The 14983-nt window shown below is 41.0% G+C and overlaps 1 protein-coding gene across 5 annotated transcripts in view; it reads left to right on the top strand.

The window, feature by feature from the left end:
* Positions 1–14983, top strand: part of Chd2 (chromodomain helicase DNA binding protein 2) — a 128092-nt gene that overhangs the window by 99861 nt on the left and 13248 nt on the right. For all 5 annotated transcript variants that reach the window (XM_050149141.1, XM_050149140.1, XM_050149143.1 and 2 more), the window contains 7 exons: positions 124–274; positions 1301–1423; positions 2130–2258; positions 3703–3843; positions 6763–6897; positions 8702–8880; positions 12513–12612. In XM_050149141.1, the coding sequence (XP_050005098.1) occupies positions 124–274; positions 1301–1423; positions 2130–2258; positions 3703–3843; positions 6763–6897; positions 8702–8880; positions 12513–12612 (958 nt within the window). The remainder of the gene's footprint in view (positions 1–123; positions 275–1300; positions 1424–2129; positions 2259–3702; positions 3844–6762; positions 6898–8701; positions 8881–12512; positions 12613–14983) is intronic.

The raw sequence follows: 14983 nt of genomic DNA, 5'->3' as shown, positions 1-14983 counted from the left end.
CTTTACCGTCCCCGCATGGCTGGCTGGACATAGAATGAGGTTAGAGCTGTGTGGTTGGGGATGTTTCCTCACTATGTTGGAAAGGACCCCTTTTCTCAGCCCCTTGGTTTTGAACCCCTGTAGATACTGCTTAACCTGCCGGGTCAAAGCGGCACATTTCGACGTCGAGTGGGGCGTGGAGGATGATTCTCGTTTGTTGCTTGGGATCTATGAACATGGCTATGGAAATTGGGAGCTAATTAAGACAGACCCAGAGCTAAAACTCACTGATAAAGTAAGTAACTGCCATGCTGGACAGTTCTAGATTTGTTTAATATTTTTATATTGGTGACTTATCTTTAACTGTTTTCAAGAGGGGGGGTTTCTTTGTCTTTGGGAAGTTACCGTCTTTAGTGGATAATGATAAAAGGAAAGATGACAACCAGAGGAAATTATATAGGAGAAATCTTAAAATTTTGATATCTTTACAGGCCAAATCTCATTACAGCAAATACCAGGTCAGTTTATTGGGACTGAAGCATTCCTGGGCCTTCCTTCTTGGCCTATTGTTTAACATTCGTTCAGCTCTGTACACAGAGAACAAGTGTCACCTTGGTATTGTTTGTAATGAAATTTAACTTGCATTGTACTTCTCCCACGAAATTGAGCCTCCCACCCTATCTCTTTCAAGTAGCAAGGTTGTACTTAGAGCTCTAAGCAAGGGCAGCTGACTGGATCCACTTCATGTTGTGGTCCTATCAGGGCTTTGTCCTGGCACATTAAACACTGCTCATCCCGTCTGGGTTTAGGAGGGTGACAGCACCCTGTTTAGAAGCACTGAGACCAAATCCATTCTGGCCAGAGAGGTCCAGCTGTAGTCAATGAGCAGATCATGTCCTGGCATAGCTCAGTGCTCTCCGGCAATGCTCTAAGAAGCATTTTCAATCTAAAACGAAGCTTTAACCTAGCTCCAGGGATTCCCTGCTCCTGGAAGGAGGAAATCCACGACGGCTGGGATGCTCTAGCAGATGAAGCCACAAGCCCCTCCTACCTGAGTTGTTCTACCCTGTTAACAGCACAGGTAGGAGCCAGTGGGAGAGCTGGATTTCTCCATCCCATTTTGTAAAACGAGAATGGCTCATGAGGGATTTTTCAGTGACTGGGAGCCATGGACATGAGAATAGGATCTGAGGCTTTAATCTGTGTTTCGGGTGGTTGGGAGGGAAAGGACTGTGCTGAGTTCTTTGTTGTCCCTGTTTATCCAAATTCACTAACCAGGTTGTGGGTGGTGGCGGGTGCTTCTCTTCCCTTCCTGTTGAAGATTCTACCAGTGGAAACAGATAAAAAGCCTCAGGGGAAGCAGTTGCAGACCCGGGTGGACTACTTGCTGAAGCTGCTCAGGAAGGGTCTGGAGAAGAAGGGCACTGTGACCAGCGGGGAGGAGGTGAGTGGGTACACTGCCAGCTGACTTGCCCCCAGGAGAGCGTGGGACTGCAGAGCCAAGAAGGAAAAGAGCTGTCCTTTTGGGGTACCGCACAGCATCCTTGCCAGCTCATTGTCAGAGATGGCTTTTGAAGTTGCTCAGAAGAAAATGCTCATTTAATAAATGCAGTACCTTGGCGCCTTTCTTGCAGTTCTACTCAAGTGTTTGCAGCAGAATATTCGCCATCTCTGGATCACCTTTACTCTTTTCTAGTCTGTGTTCTCAGTTGGGGACATAGTTTCCATATTTTGGTGTCTGACTGGGCTGCTATGATAATACAGTTAGATTCCACGCTTAATTTCAGAAATTAGACTTAGTTTTGATTATATTTGGCTCACTGAAAAATACCAGGTTGCTAATGGAGTCATTGGAAGTTTCTCTTCTTTATTTCCCTATGGTAAGGAGTCAGGGAAGAATCTAAGATGTTTGTACTTTGTGTGGCCATGTTCCTTGCATGTTCCTTAACTTTGTCATGTTTACATGTATGTATACAATAAATAGAACTTAGGTGAATAAAATGACTGTACTTCCATTTGTCGCACATAGTACCACTATGTAGATAGTATGGTGAGAATATAATTGTGATATGTGAAGTTCTAGAGAGGCAAGGTAGGTCATGCTGTTGGGTTGGGGTGATTTGTACTTTAAGTATCTTTTTACTTTCTAGACCAAACTAAAGAAGCGGAAGCCTCGAGTAAAGAAGGAAAACAAAGCCCCCAGGCAGAAGGATGAGCATGGGCTTGAGCTGTCGTCTCCTCGACACTCAGACAACCCATCTGAAGAGGGAGAAGTGAAGGTATGGGGCTCCATGAAGTCATGTGATGCATTTGTTTACATACCGAACAGATAAAATATCATAGAATACGTTTATCTTCACCTAACCTGTCAGAGGAATATAGTTGTGTCTTAATAACATCTATTGATGTGAAAAGACACCATGACTAAGGCAACTCGTGCAAAAGAAAGCATTTAATTTGGGGCTGGCTTACAGTTTCAGAGGCTTAGTCCATCATCATCATCATCATGGCACGGCCACAGGTATAGGCATGGTGCTAGAAAAGTGACTGAGCTACATCCTGATACAAAGAGAGAGGAGGGAAAAGGAGAGAGACTGAGCCTGCGCCTGGGCCTGGGCCTTGGCCTGGTATGGGCTTTTGGAACTTCAAAGCCACCCCCAGTGGCACACTTTTTCCAGCAAGGCCACACCTCCTAATCCTTCTGTTCCTATCAGAGGTTCCACTCCTGGTGACAACACATTCAAATACAGACACCTGAGTTGGCAGTTCTCATTCAAACAAGCACACACATAGTGACTCATGTTAAATAAGCAACCACAAATTCCTACGTAACGGAAGTAAGTGATACAAACCATGATACGTGGCAGTTAGTAATTGCTTTCATTTTCTAGAAGGAAAGAGATTGGTAGAGACTGGTTAATCGGGACTTAAGACTTTGCAGAGTGCGTTTCAGTTAATTGGAGATTCTCTCGGTTGGGCTTAGCCATTAGCTTGCCAGTTTGTAATGTAGTCTGAAGAAAGTGGAATTACAGTGTTGTTCAGTGAGTGACAATTCTGTGAGGTTTTATTCTCTAGTTCTGAATGTAATTCTTTGATGATGGCTCCAGGAGGGCTCCACTGGGAGTCAGTCACCAGCTGAAGAGGGCTCGTGTAGTGTTGGTCCCCATTTTCTTCTCTTTGTGAAGTGGGGACAATAATGCTGTTGTTTTAGGGGAGGGGTGTTGCTAAGGACCTAACTCGGCCTCATACACACCTGGCAAATGCTTTTCTCTTGAGCTAAACACCATTCATTCAGTGCCTTAAAGACTAGTTTTGAGGGCTGGAGAGATAGCTCAGTGGTTAAGAGCATTAGCTGCTCTTCCAGAGGTCGTGAGTTCAATTCCCAGCAACCACATTGGTGGCTCACAACTATCTATAATGAGATCTGGCGCCTTCTTCTGGCATGTGGGCATACATGGAGGCAGAATGTTGTATACATAATAAATAAATAAATCTTTTTTTTTAAAAAAAAGACTAGCTTTGAGAATTAGGTCAGAAGATGTAACGCTGTCTGCCTATACAAGTCTAGTGGATTCAGGCTTCTGCAAGTGAGTGCGGGTAGGCTCTGGTTGAAGAAAATGATCTGTTTTCAGTGCAGTGATGTGCCACTGAGCAGTGCTGCTTCCTCTAGAAACAAACTAAGAAGCAGAAAATTGAAAAAGTTCATGGCTTTCTGTTTCCTAGGACGATGGCTTAGAAAAAAGTCCAATGAAAAAAAAGCAGAAGAAGAAAGAGAACAAGGAGAACAAAGAGAAACCAGTGAGTTCTCGGAAGGACAGGGAAGGAGACAAAGAAAGAAAGAAGTCCAAGGACAAGAAAGAGAAGGTATCTAACACACTCGTATTGGAAATTCTAGGTTTTAAATAACATGAGGTACAAGCCCTGATATGATATGAGGTACAAGTCTTTGAGTATATCCAACAAGGAAGGTTGGGGCTGTGCAAGTAATACCTTCACCCTCCTCACAGGAAAGCAAGAGGTATTATGCAGACTTGCTTTTCTAATGTAGAAGGCCTTTGTTTGATCTGTCATTGCCTATTTGGGGAGGGGTATTTGGAATGAGACAGGACAAGTGATAATATGAGGTACAGGTTCTTAGATTATAATGCCAGAAGAATACAATCTACACACAATCAAGATGATTTGAAAAGTTCAAGATTCAAAACAAATACCACATGTCATCAACAGCCACTAGAGTAGACTTGGCTTAAAAGCCTTCATGTTGGGAGATTTGTGAAGTTCTTTACAGACTATAGAATTGATATACTTGTTGAAATGTAGAGATATTTGTAATCAGCTATTATCCATTGCTCCAAGCAAGTCACAGCTATAATTCTACCATCTATTAAAGACTTTTATTTTTTTAGTTTTAATTTTTAAATTTGATGTGTATGGATGTTTTGCTTGCTTGTATGTCTGTGTACCACATGTGTGCCTGGTGCCTGAAGAAGTCAAAAGAAGGCATTGGATCCTCTGGAACTGGAGTTACAGGTGGTTGTGAGCTGCCATGAGGGTCTAGGACTGGAACTCACGTCCTCAAGAAGAGCAGCCAGTGTTTGTAATCCAGGGGTCACATCTCCAGCCCTTGACATCTTAACTTCTTGGGACTTCCTTAAATTTCCCCTCAGAATATGAGTATAAATATAAAAATACTGGCTGTGTAGTGGTGGCCAGTTTAATCCCAGCACTCTGGAGGCAGAGACGGAGCGGATCTTTGTGAGGACAGCCAGGGCTACACACAGAGAAACCTGATCTCGAAAAAAACAAGCCACAACAACAAAATATATATATATATATATATATATATATATATATATATATATATATATATAGCCCAGCTCAGACCATTGGGTAACCTCTTCTCTCCACACAGCAGTATATTGCAAACTACCTTACCACTGAAGAACAGGTGTTAAGGTTGTTTTAAATAAGGTAAATTCTATTTGATGCTAATGTAGTGGAAGCCATTTAAGTTTCATACTAAAATTCCTTTGCAGTTTTTAATGTTAGATATTATACTATGGATGCTGGTGCTGGTTCAGTGGTTGAGACCTGGGTTTAGTTACCAGTCCCCATAACCATTTGTCCTCCAGTTCCTGGGGATCTGTTGTCCTATTTTGGCCTTTGTGGACATTGCACACATGTAGTACACATGAATTCAGGAAGGCGCATCCACTTAAATAGAAAATAATTGTAAGTCTTTGGAATAAAGAGAATCTATACTGTGATAAATTCTTTTTTTTTTCTTTTGTTTTGTTTTATTTTATATTATTTTTGTTTTTCGAAACAGGGTTTCTCTGTAGCTTTGGTGGCTGTCCTGGAACTTGATCTGTAGACTGTAGACCAGGCTGGCCTCGCTGTGATAAATTCTTTTGCATCTGTCTCAGAATAGTTATTTATTCTGTTTTTTTTTTTTCTTGGCTTGTTTTGTGTTGATTGTTTTCTTTTTGAGACAGGGTTTGACTACATAACTCGGGCTGTTCTGGAACTCACAGAGATCCTCCTGCCTCTTATTTCTCTGTCAAGATTAAAGGCGTATGCTATCACTTGGCAGATTCACATTGTTCCATGTTTAGTTTAAGTGGCTTTTCTCCCCTAGTGTAATGCATTTTGCATCTTATGAACACATTACAAGCACTGCAGACACTTTTCTCTTCTCATAGCCGCTGCTGTAAAGCTGATGCGACACCACACTTCCCGGACCTCAAACAATTTACTTATGTATTTAGTCAGTTTGTTAGTTTTTCGAGACAGGGTTTTTCTGTGTCATTTTGGCTGTCCTGGAACTCACCCTGTAGACCTCACTGGTCTTGAACTCACTAATTTTTATTTTAAGAATATTTATGTTTATGCATGCATGTATGTATGTCAACCGCAAGCAGGCAGGAATTACAGAGGTCTCAGATCCCTGGAACTGGAATTACAGACATTTGTGAGCCTCCATGTAGGTGCTGGGAACCAAACCAGAATCCTGTAAGAGCAAGCATTCTAACTGCTGAGCTATTTCTCCAGGGATCCCATGTGCTTTAAAAACAAAAACAAAAACCTTGTATTTTATCTATATCATATAATTAGATACAGTATATTCTAAATATTTTATGTTTTAAAAAATTTCCTAATTTTGGTTTCCATGCCTATTCTTGACTTGCAGCCTTGCATGGTTATGCAGTTGATACAGATTCCTAATCAAAGATTAGCTGTTAGTAAAAGCTGCAGCATGATACTCTGGGGGAGTTCTCTGTCGATTCCTCGTCCCTTCATGACATTCTTGTAAACTATATTAATAAACTTGAAGCTGTAATTTAGTATCTTTAGAGACAGAAATGGGGAGAATTATAAGTCAGCTATTAATCTTGTAGGTTTGTGTAAGTTGAGGTCTTCTTATTTACTTGCTCTAGCAATGCACCATAGGTAAGAAGTTCGAATTATAGGGCTGGAGAAATCCTTAGTGGTTAAGAACTTTTTGCTCTTGCAGATGACCAGGTTCAGTTCTCTGCACCCACACAATAGTTCACAATGTCTTTGTAACTCAAGTTCCTGGGGATCTGGTAACTCAAGTACCCTCCTATGGCCTCTGCAGATTCATTCACAAGTGTGGTATATATAAACTCAAGCACACCCATACATACCTATATTCATAGGAACACCACCTCCACCACCAAATAAAACAAAGCCAAATAAAAAGTCTACCCAGATTTCAAGATTATATAAATGACAAAGGTCTCTTTGTAACTCTTTTGAAAGGTTAAAGGTGGTGATGCCAAGTCTTCAAGTAAATCAAAGCGATCTCAGGGTCCTGTCCACATTACAGCAGGAAGTGAACCTATTCCCATTGGGGAGGATGAAGATGATGATCTGGACCAGGAAACCTTCAGCATTGTAAGTCGTGAAATAGAGGGGGCTGATGCTTGGGCACAGTGCTGTCCTCTGCCCTCCACAGGTGCATCCACAGATGTGGAACATTGTGTAAACTTGTGTATTGCTTATTATGTTTGCATACTGTATTTTGAACCAGAATAGTAGGATATCTTATATTCTTGTTTTTATGAATATATGTGGACTCACACGAGTTTATATGTTCCACACCTGTACAGGAACCTGCAGAATTTAGAAGGGTTCTCAAAGGCATTTGGGAAATAGAAGTGTGCTGAATTGGAAACAGAGCATTTAGAGATCCCATCTCGAAGAAGATTTGTTTGTTGTTTATAGAGAAACTGTATCAGTGACTAAGTTGAACAATATTAGGGTAGATGATAACTCCCAGGATCATGCTGGTACTCTTATGATAACGTAGAGAGGAGAAAGTGGCTACTGTGGAGGTCTACTAAGAAGGGAATCTGACCTAGTCTGGAAGGTCTAAGAATTGATGTTTGATTTGGGCTCCGAAAGAAGAGTAGAAGATAAGAGGGAGAAGTGGTGTGTGTGTGGCAGGAGCATGTGCTGTGGCTAGAGTGGTGGGTTGAGCCTGCCAGCTGGCGAGGAGAAGGACCTTGGCTAACATTTGGAGTGATGAAGTTCTGGACCATACCTGCTTCCATGCCATGGAGCTGAGAACTGACACAGGACATGCAGTTGTGTCCTCAGGGAAGGACTCTGTTATGTGCTCCCCAACTCTGTTCTTTGCGTCACAGCTCACTTCAGCACCTCCTTTGGTCTAAAGGAGAAGCTGTCTTCATTGAAATGTGAAAATACTGTCCTAGGCTGACAGAAGAGAGATTGACCCAGTTCTGTGAGGTCTTTTGACCTTTCTGTGTGTACACTAAAGCATACTAGCATATGAATAGTTTTTCTTTGTAGTTAAGTCAGTTTTCTTAATTCTTAATTTCTTTTATTTTCTGTGAGCATTATGTTTTATATGACGTTCACTTAGGTACTAGGAAGATATCAATAAATGAATGAATTGAATAAATGAACAAATTCATCATTTTCCTGTTCTTCCTTAGTCTGTTGCATGTAAACAAACTAATGTCTACTGCTTCTGTGGTACCGGTTTTCCTTTTCTGTGAAATTGGCTTTTGAACCAAGGGTCTTGCTCATATTAGCCACATCTGTGGCTAAGTATGTTGGCATGTTTGTAACTGCATTGCTGTGGAAGCAGAGGCAGGAAGAGTACAAACCCAAGGCCAATTTGGGCTACATAGCACGTTCAGACTAGCTGGAGCTACATGGTAATTTATCTTTTCTGCAGAATCACTTATGCTTTTTTGTTATTTTCACAGTCATTTGTAAGTATTTCCCAATTTGTAGTGTCTTTTTTATTACATTTTAAAAATTGAAGTTAAACACTGAAATATGCCCACGAGTTTCTAGCTGAGGAAATGACCTGAGTATCGTGGTTTTGTTTTTGCTTTTTCATTATGATGATCATGGTTTTCAGGTGAAGCCTATAATACTGTTTTACATTTGATCTTCTTAGTGGCCACAGCCCTCTTGCAGATGAGGAAACAACATTCAGAGAGGCTAAGTCAGGTATCAAAGGTCCTCACGTAATCCCAAATATGGTGACGGCACTTGTCCCTCAGAGTTTCTACGAATCTTCACTTGTCCCATTTCACTGGTGTTACCCACTCCTATAGTGACATGTAGCATGACGGCGGGGTGTGTTTTCTTCAATCTCGAGTGTGTGGACACGATAATGAACTCTTTCTTGCAATGGTTCATTTACTCTGTTGGCCTGTTCCAGTGTAAAGAGAGGATGAGGCCTGTGAAGAAGGCACTGAAGCAGTTGGACAAACCTGACAAGGGACTCAATGTGCAAGAACAGCTGGAGCACACCAGGAACTGCCTGCTGAAGATTGGAGACCGCATAGCCGAGTGCCTTAAAGCTTATTCAGACCAGGAGCACATCAAACTGTGGAGGAGGTAACCCCCCCCCCGGCCTTGAATCTCCCCAGTTTCGTTTGACAATATGTGGGTGTGCTCTGTTTTTTTATTTTTTTTAAATAGGCAGCATAGTCACCTAATAAAGCTTTTCGCAACAAAATTAACTGTTGACAGCGTAACTGTAGGCTTCAATTTCTTTTTCATGAAGTAAGCCATTTTGTCATTTTCTCAAGACCAGCCTTCTGATGTGGCAAGATTGTGCCATTAATTTAATTTATAATAGGAAGAATAAGATGACGGTGATGATGATGATAATCATCGTCTTTCTGGATTATTCTCAGAATATTTGCTTTAAACCCATAAGACATAGGAACTAGAATAATACATATTATTATATCTATTATAAAAAATTGGTTGGTTCCGTACTGTCTTAGTTACTGTTTCTATTACTGTGATACAACACCATGACCACAGGTAACCTGAGGAGGAGTTTATTTCAGCTTATGGCTCTCAGGTCACATTGCATTGCTGAGGGAAGTCAGGGCAGAATCCTGGAGACCTGAACTGAAACAGCCAATGGAGGAGTACTGCTTACTGGCTTGCTCCTCATGGCTTGCTCAGCCTGCTTTCTTATAGAACCCAGGACCACTGGCTCAGGAGTGGCACTTCCTACAGTGGGCTGGGCGCTCTCATATGTTAATCATCTATCAAGAAAATGGATGGGGGCTGGAGAGATGGCTCGTTGCCTAAGAGAAATGCCTATTTCCAGAGGACCCGGATTTAATTCCCTGCACCCACATTGTGGCTCACAGCTGTCTGTAATTCCAGTTCTAGGCTGCCTGACACCCTCACATAGATGTACATGCAGGCAAAAACACCAGTGCCCATAAAATAAAAATAAATAAATAAATGATTTAAAAAATATGTGATAGGCTTGCCCACAGGCAATCAATCTGGTGAGGACCTTTTCTCAACTGAATCTCTCCTTTCCATAGCTGACATAAAAACTAGCCAGCAGAGGTAATAACACATGAAGTGAAAGAAAAGTTAAAAGCATATGAACATAGATTCTCCGTTTTCATCTCCTTTAGTTAAAAAACTCCTAGTAGTAATTTAGATTAAGACATTATATAATTTATATGTATTAATTTATAAACAAGTGGCCCTTATCAGAGATGCTTAGAATCAGAAATACTCATAAACATAAGTAATGACATGTCTTGAGAATGGAAGTCAAATCTTATACAAAATCACTTTTATTTCATATACACTTAATCTACAGAGCCTACAGGTATGCTTTTACAGTGCATTTATTGCATCTACATTTTGACTGTGACCCATCATATAAGGTTAAGAGTATAACTTATTTCTTGAGACATCAGTCTTGGGATTTCAAAATAGGGACACTCAACGTGTATTCTGTTTAGATATTTTGAAGAGGTGACAACTCTCTAAAGCAACAGTAACAATAGTCAAGATAGCGGCACGCTTTTGTAATTGAGCTATTCAGGATGATGCAACAGGAGGGTCAAATATCAAGACCTTCATGGGCTATAGATTGAGTTCAGGGCCAGACTGGCCAACCTAGTGAGACTCTGTCTTAAAATAAAAAGGAAAAAGGAAGCTAGACAATAGTGTCCACGCCTTTAATCCCAGCACTCAGGAGGCAGAGGCAGGTGGATCTCTGGGAGTTCGAGGATAGTCTGGTCTACAGAGTGAGTTCCAGGACAGCCAGGACTGTTATACGGAGAATCCCTGTCTCAAACTCCCTCTCCCCCGCCAGATAGACAGACAGACAAAACAGGAAAAAAAAAATGGGGGGACGGGACTGGGGATGTAGCTTTGTGACTGAATAAGGGCCTAGCATGTACAAAGCCCTGGCTTCAGGTCCCAGTATTAGAGGGAATTTTGAAAGGCTAATGTTTATTTCCATAAACTGTATTTACTTTGAGTCCATGTACTTCATGGTTAATGTATCTTTGTGGTCTACTTTAGTAGATCAGGTTTTCAGACCTCAGTCATGATGCTATTGATAGCATGCCACACACCCCTGACATACAAGACAGAGTTTTTGAAAAATCATTTCTTTCCTCTTAAAACGGTTTGCATGTTTTCCCTTTATGGAGCATAATCTGGCTTTGGTCTCACCAGGGCAGAAGATAGCAGATGGTCATCTTAGGCTGCCTCCTGTGCGTTTGGGTTTGTTGCCATTTAAATGCCCATCACCAGCAGTAGTTCATTGAAAAGTCTTTGGTTGTTTAAAGTTCAAAGGCAGCACACACTATGACTTCCATAGAAACTATCCATCCAAAAGGTATGGAAACAGTTTTAGAAGTTGTGTAAGAAGATGCCTTACAGGGCTGGAAAGATGGCTCATCAGTAAGAGTACCTGCTCTTCTTCCAGAGGACCCTCCATCCACATAGCGGTCCACAGTCATTAATAACTCCAGACCCTCTTCTAGCCTCCTCAGCCACCAGGCATGCACATAGTACACAGAGACACACTCAGACCAAACACCCATAAACATAAAATCATAAATAGAAATTAAAAATCAAAAAGAATGCCTGCAGAAGGGTGGTCAGGGAGGCTGTCTACCTTGAACTGTGACTATAGACAAGCTAAGTGGAAACTCTTAAAGAGCATAGTCAGAGCTTCAGCAGAGGTGTAAGTGGACAGCTAGGACATTGGGTGTGTTTAGGGCTCGCTTGGAATGTGCTCAGAAGACTGTTCTTTATAAGAGGCCTCAGTGAGCTAAGTGGCTCTCTGTCTGACACTACATTTCCTAGTCACCGTCCTAACAGTGCGGCCATAGTGAGAAGAAACGTTGTTTCTGATTTACTGCTACTTCCAGGATCTCTCTGTATAAACCGCATTTTTGTGCCATTCCTGCGCTATATACGACAGTGCCATGCTAGGACAAGGAGTTCCTGAGAGTTTGAAGGAAAAGAGATGACAGGCCTTAGTAGTGACAGCTGGGCAGGAAGCATGACAGTGGTGCAGGTTACTACTTGGTTGTTGGTTCCAGTGTGGGAGATGGTGGCAGAGATGTAGTGTGTGGCAGTGTCCTGTGTGTGGGCCAGGTAAAGGAAAGCTTACTGAACTAGAGATGCGGATGCTACTGTACAAGTTAGGGTTCCTAATACTGTTGACAAATCCCCATCTTAAGACTCACTGTCAGACTCTTGACAGAAGCACATAATGATATATTACTGATATATAAACAATATATATGTTATATATATGATATACATTTATATTACATATATACAACATAATGATATATAAACAAAGCAAAGACTTTTTGTTTTGTTTTATTTATTTATTTTGAGATGGAGTATCATTTACCCAGGTTGGTCTCAGACTCACTCTGTAGTTGAGGATCTGAAGGTCACCGGAAAAACCTCCCGTGTGCTGGGATCACAGCGTGAGCTTGTACACCCAGCTTAGTGCAGGGGCCCTGGAGAACAGTTCCTAGTAAAATTCAGTAGCTGGGGCAGTGGTACACACCTTTAATCCCAGCACTCAGGAGGCAGAGGAAGGCCAGCCTGGTCTACAGAGTGAGTTCCAGGACAGCCAGGGCTCCACAGAAAAAAATCTGTCTTGAAGAAACAAAACAACAACAAAATCACTTTTTAAATTGTATAATTTACTAGTACAATTTTTCTTTTAGGAACCTATGGATTTTTGTTTCCAAGTTTACAGAATTTGATGCACGAAAACTACATAAGTTATATAAGATGGCTCATAAGAAAAGATCTCAAGAAGAGGAGGTAAAATATGAATCTAGTCCTAATTTATATAAGTGTATAAAGATAATTGCACATAAAATTCCCTTAGTTTTTGCTTTTCCCTGGGCTGGTAGTGAAAAATCTGGAGGATTGTTGATAGTAGATAGTCCACTGGCACTTTGCCTGTGTTTTACGTGGTTTCAGTACAGCCCAAACAGGGTGACAGAAACCACCACAGGTCATAGAGTGTGTTGTCTGTGATCCAAACATAATTTCATGCAATGTGATTTTTCATTTTACTAGCTGTTCTTAAAATTCTCCATGAGTCGCCAGACAGTAAGACTGTTATTTATTAGGTATAATAGCCAGTACATTAGTGCCAAGTAGTGTTTTAAAGTCCTGACAAGAATTTGTTACCCTGTTATCTCATGACCTGGAGCACTTATTTTCTAGACCCTTTCTTCTTCCTATATTTGTGTAGTTTGTAATGCCCCAGGATCCTAGGTGGGAAATCTGTTCCTATTCTTATACGGTCACGTATGTGGCATCCATCCAGTTTCTTACATAGAAGAATCCAAATTGCTTACTTAAAGGAGTAGACACTTGCAGTGCCCAGAAATTGTTGCTCTTTCATTTGAGTGGGGAGATGGGCATAAAGGTGACTTGGCTTCTGCTGTCGAGTCAGTTCTCGTGCAGACAGGCCCTCCTATAGGCCTACTAATCAGCCACGTGCTCCATATCCAGAGCAGACACTGAGGAGCAATTGTGAAAATTGTTCCACTTTTACTGGTGTGTCAGGTGCATGAACACTACTGCTATTTCCGAAACATCTATAGTCATGCCAGGAACAGCATGGGCACTTAGAAGGATTTCTAATGTGAACTTAATGCATTATTGACCTGGGAATTATACACTCTAATAGTTCATAATGTAATGCTATTTTGAAGAATATAATGTAGTGGTAATAGTATTAATATAGTAATTGTGTATTAGTGAAATTCTAAACATAATAAAATTTTACATGTATATATGTATTTATTTTTGTATATGTGTGTGTGTGTGTGTGAGAGAGAGAGAGAGAGAGAGAGGGACAGAGAGAAAGAAAGCAAGAGAGAGCACAAGCACAGGAGTGCAAGAGCCAGCTCTTACCCCATGATGTTCAAGAACAACCTGCAGGAGTCTGTGGTTTCCTATCATTCCATAATGTGTATCTCAGGAATTGAACTCAGATTGTTAGGCTTAGTGATGAGTGCCTTTACCCACTGAGCTATCTTACTGGCCCTAGTCATCGTAGAAATCCGTGAAAGACTCCTGAGAAGAATAAAATAGTTGGGAAGTTGAGTTGAGGATCTACTCATAGTGGTGGAGGACTCCACAGAAGCTCATGAAGCTGAGTGACAAATGTATCAATATCCAAGTGTGGGGAGTGAGTTATTGTCTTCCTATGTGCTGTGATGAAGCACCATGCACAAAACAATCTTGGGGAGCAGAGGGTTTATTTGGCTTATTTTTCATCATCATTGTTCATCATCAAAGGAAATCAGGACAGGAGCTGATGCAGAAGCCATGGAGGGGTGCTGCTTACTGGCTTGCTCTCCCTGGCTTGCTCAGCCTGTTTTCTTATAGAACCCAGAACTACCAGCTCAAGGACAGACCCACTCACCGTGGGTGGGGGCCTTTCCACATTTATGACTAATTAAGAAAATGTCCTACAGGCTTGTCTTGTGGAGGCTTTTATCTATTGAGTTTCCTCTCAGAAGACTTTAGCTTATGTCAAGCTGACATAAAATAAGCCAGCACAATAATTCTTCAAAATTTGTCGAAGAATAGATTATGCTTCTACATCTAAGAGTTTAATTTTTTAAAATTAATTTTTTTAAATATTTATTTATTATATATACAATATTCTGTCTGTGTGTAAGCCTACAGGCCAGAAGGGGCACCAGACTCCATTACAGATGGTTGTGAGCCACCATGTGGTTGCTGGGAATTGAACTCAGGACCTTTGGAAGAGCAGGAAATGCTCTTAACCTCTGAGCCATCTCTCCAGCCCCTAAGAGTTTAATTTAAGGGAATAATCAAAGGTTTTAAGCATGTTTATAATGGGAATGACTATAGTTCAATAGTAGTGGGAGGATTATGGTCATGTATTCTTACTGAAGAGTACAGTCAAGCAGTAAATGAAATATGGTAGTATTTAACATAGTGTAGGGGAAGATATTTTCATAATTTGCTAAATGAACAAAGAACAGAACAAATTAATATTTGTTTTCTGTTCTTTATAGACAAAAAGGCTTAGATATGGACCAAGTTATTTAATAGTCATTTTCCTCATGATTAGCTTTTAAACCACTTTACACTTGAAAACTTATTTTGAGAATTTTACTTGGGTGAAGGAATGGTATAGCTGGAG

Source organism: Alexandromys fortis, unplaced genomic scaffold (genome assembly GCF_014885135.2).
Source record: "Alexandromys fortis isolate MF-2015 unplaced genomic scaffold, M_Fortis_MF-2015_v1.1 scaffold_67, whole genome shotgun sequence".
Lineage (NCBI taxonomy): Eukaryota > Metazoa > Chordata > Mammalia > Rodentia > Cricetidae > Alexandromys > Alexandromys fortis.
This window is presented reverse-complemented; position numbering and strand designations above follow the sequence as displayed.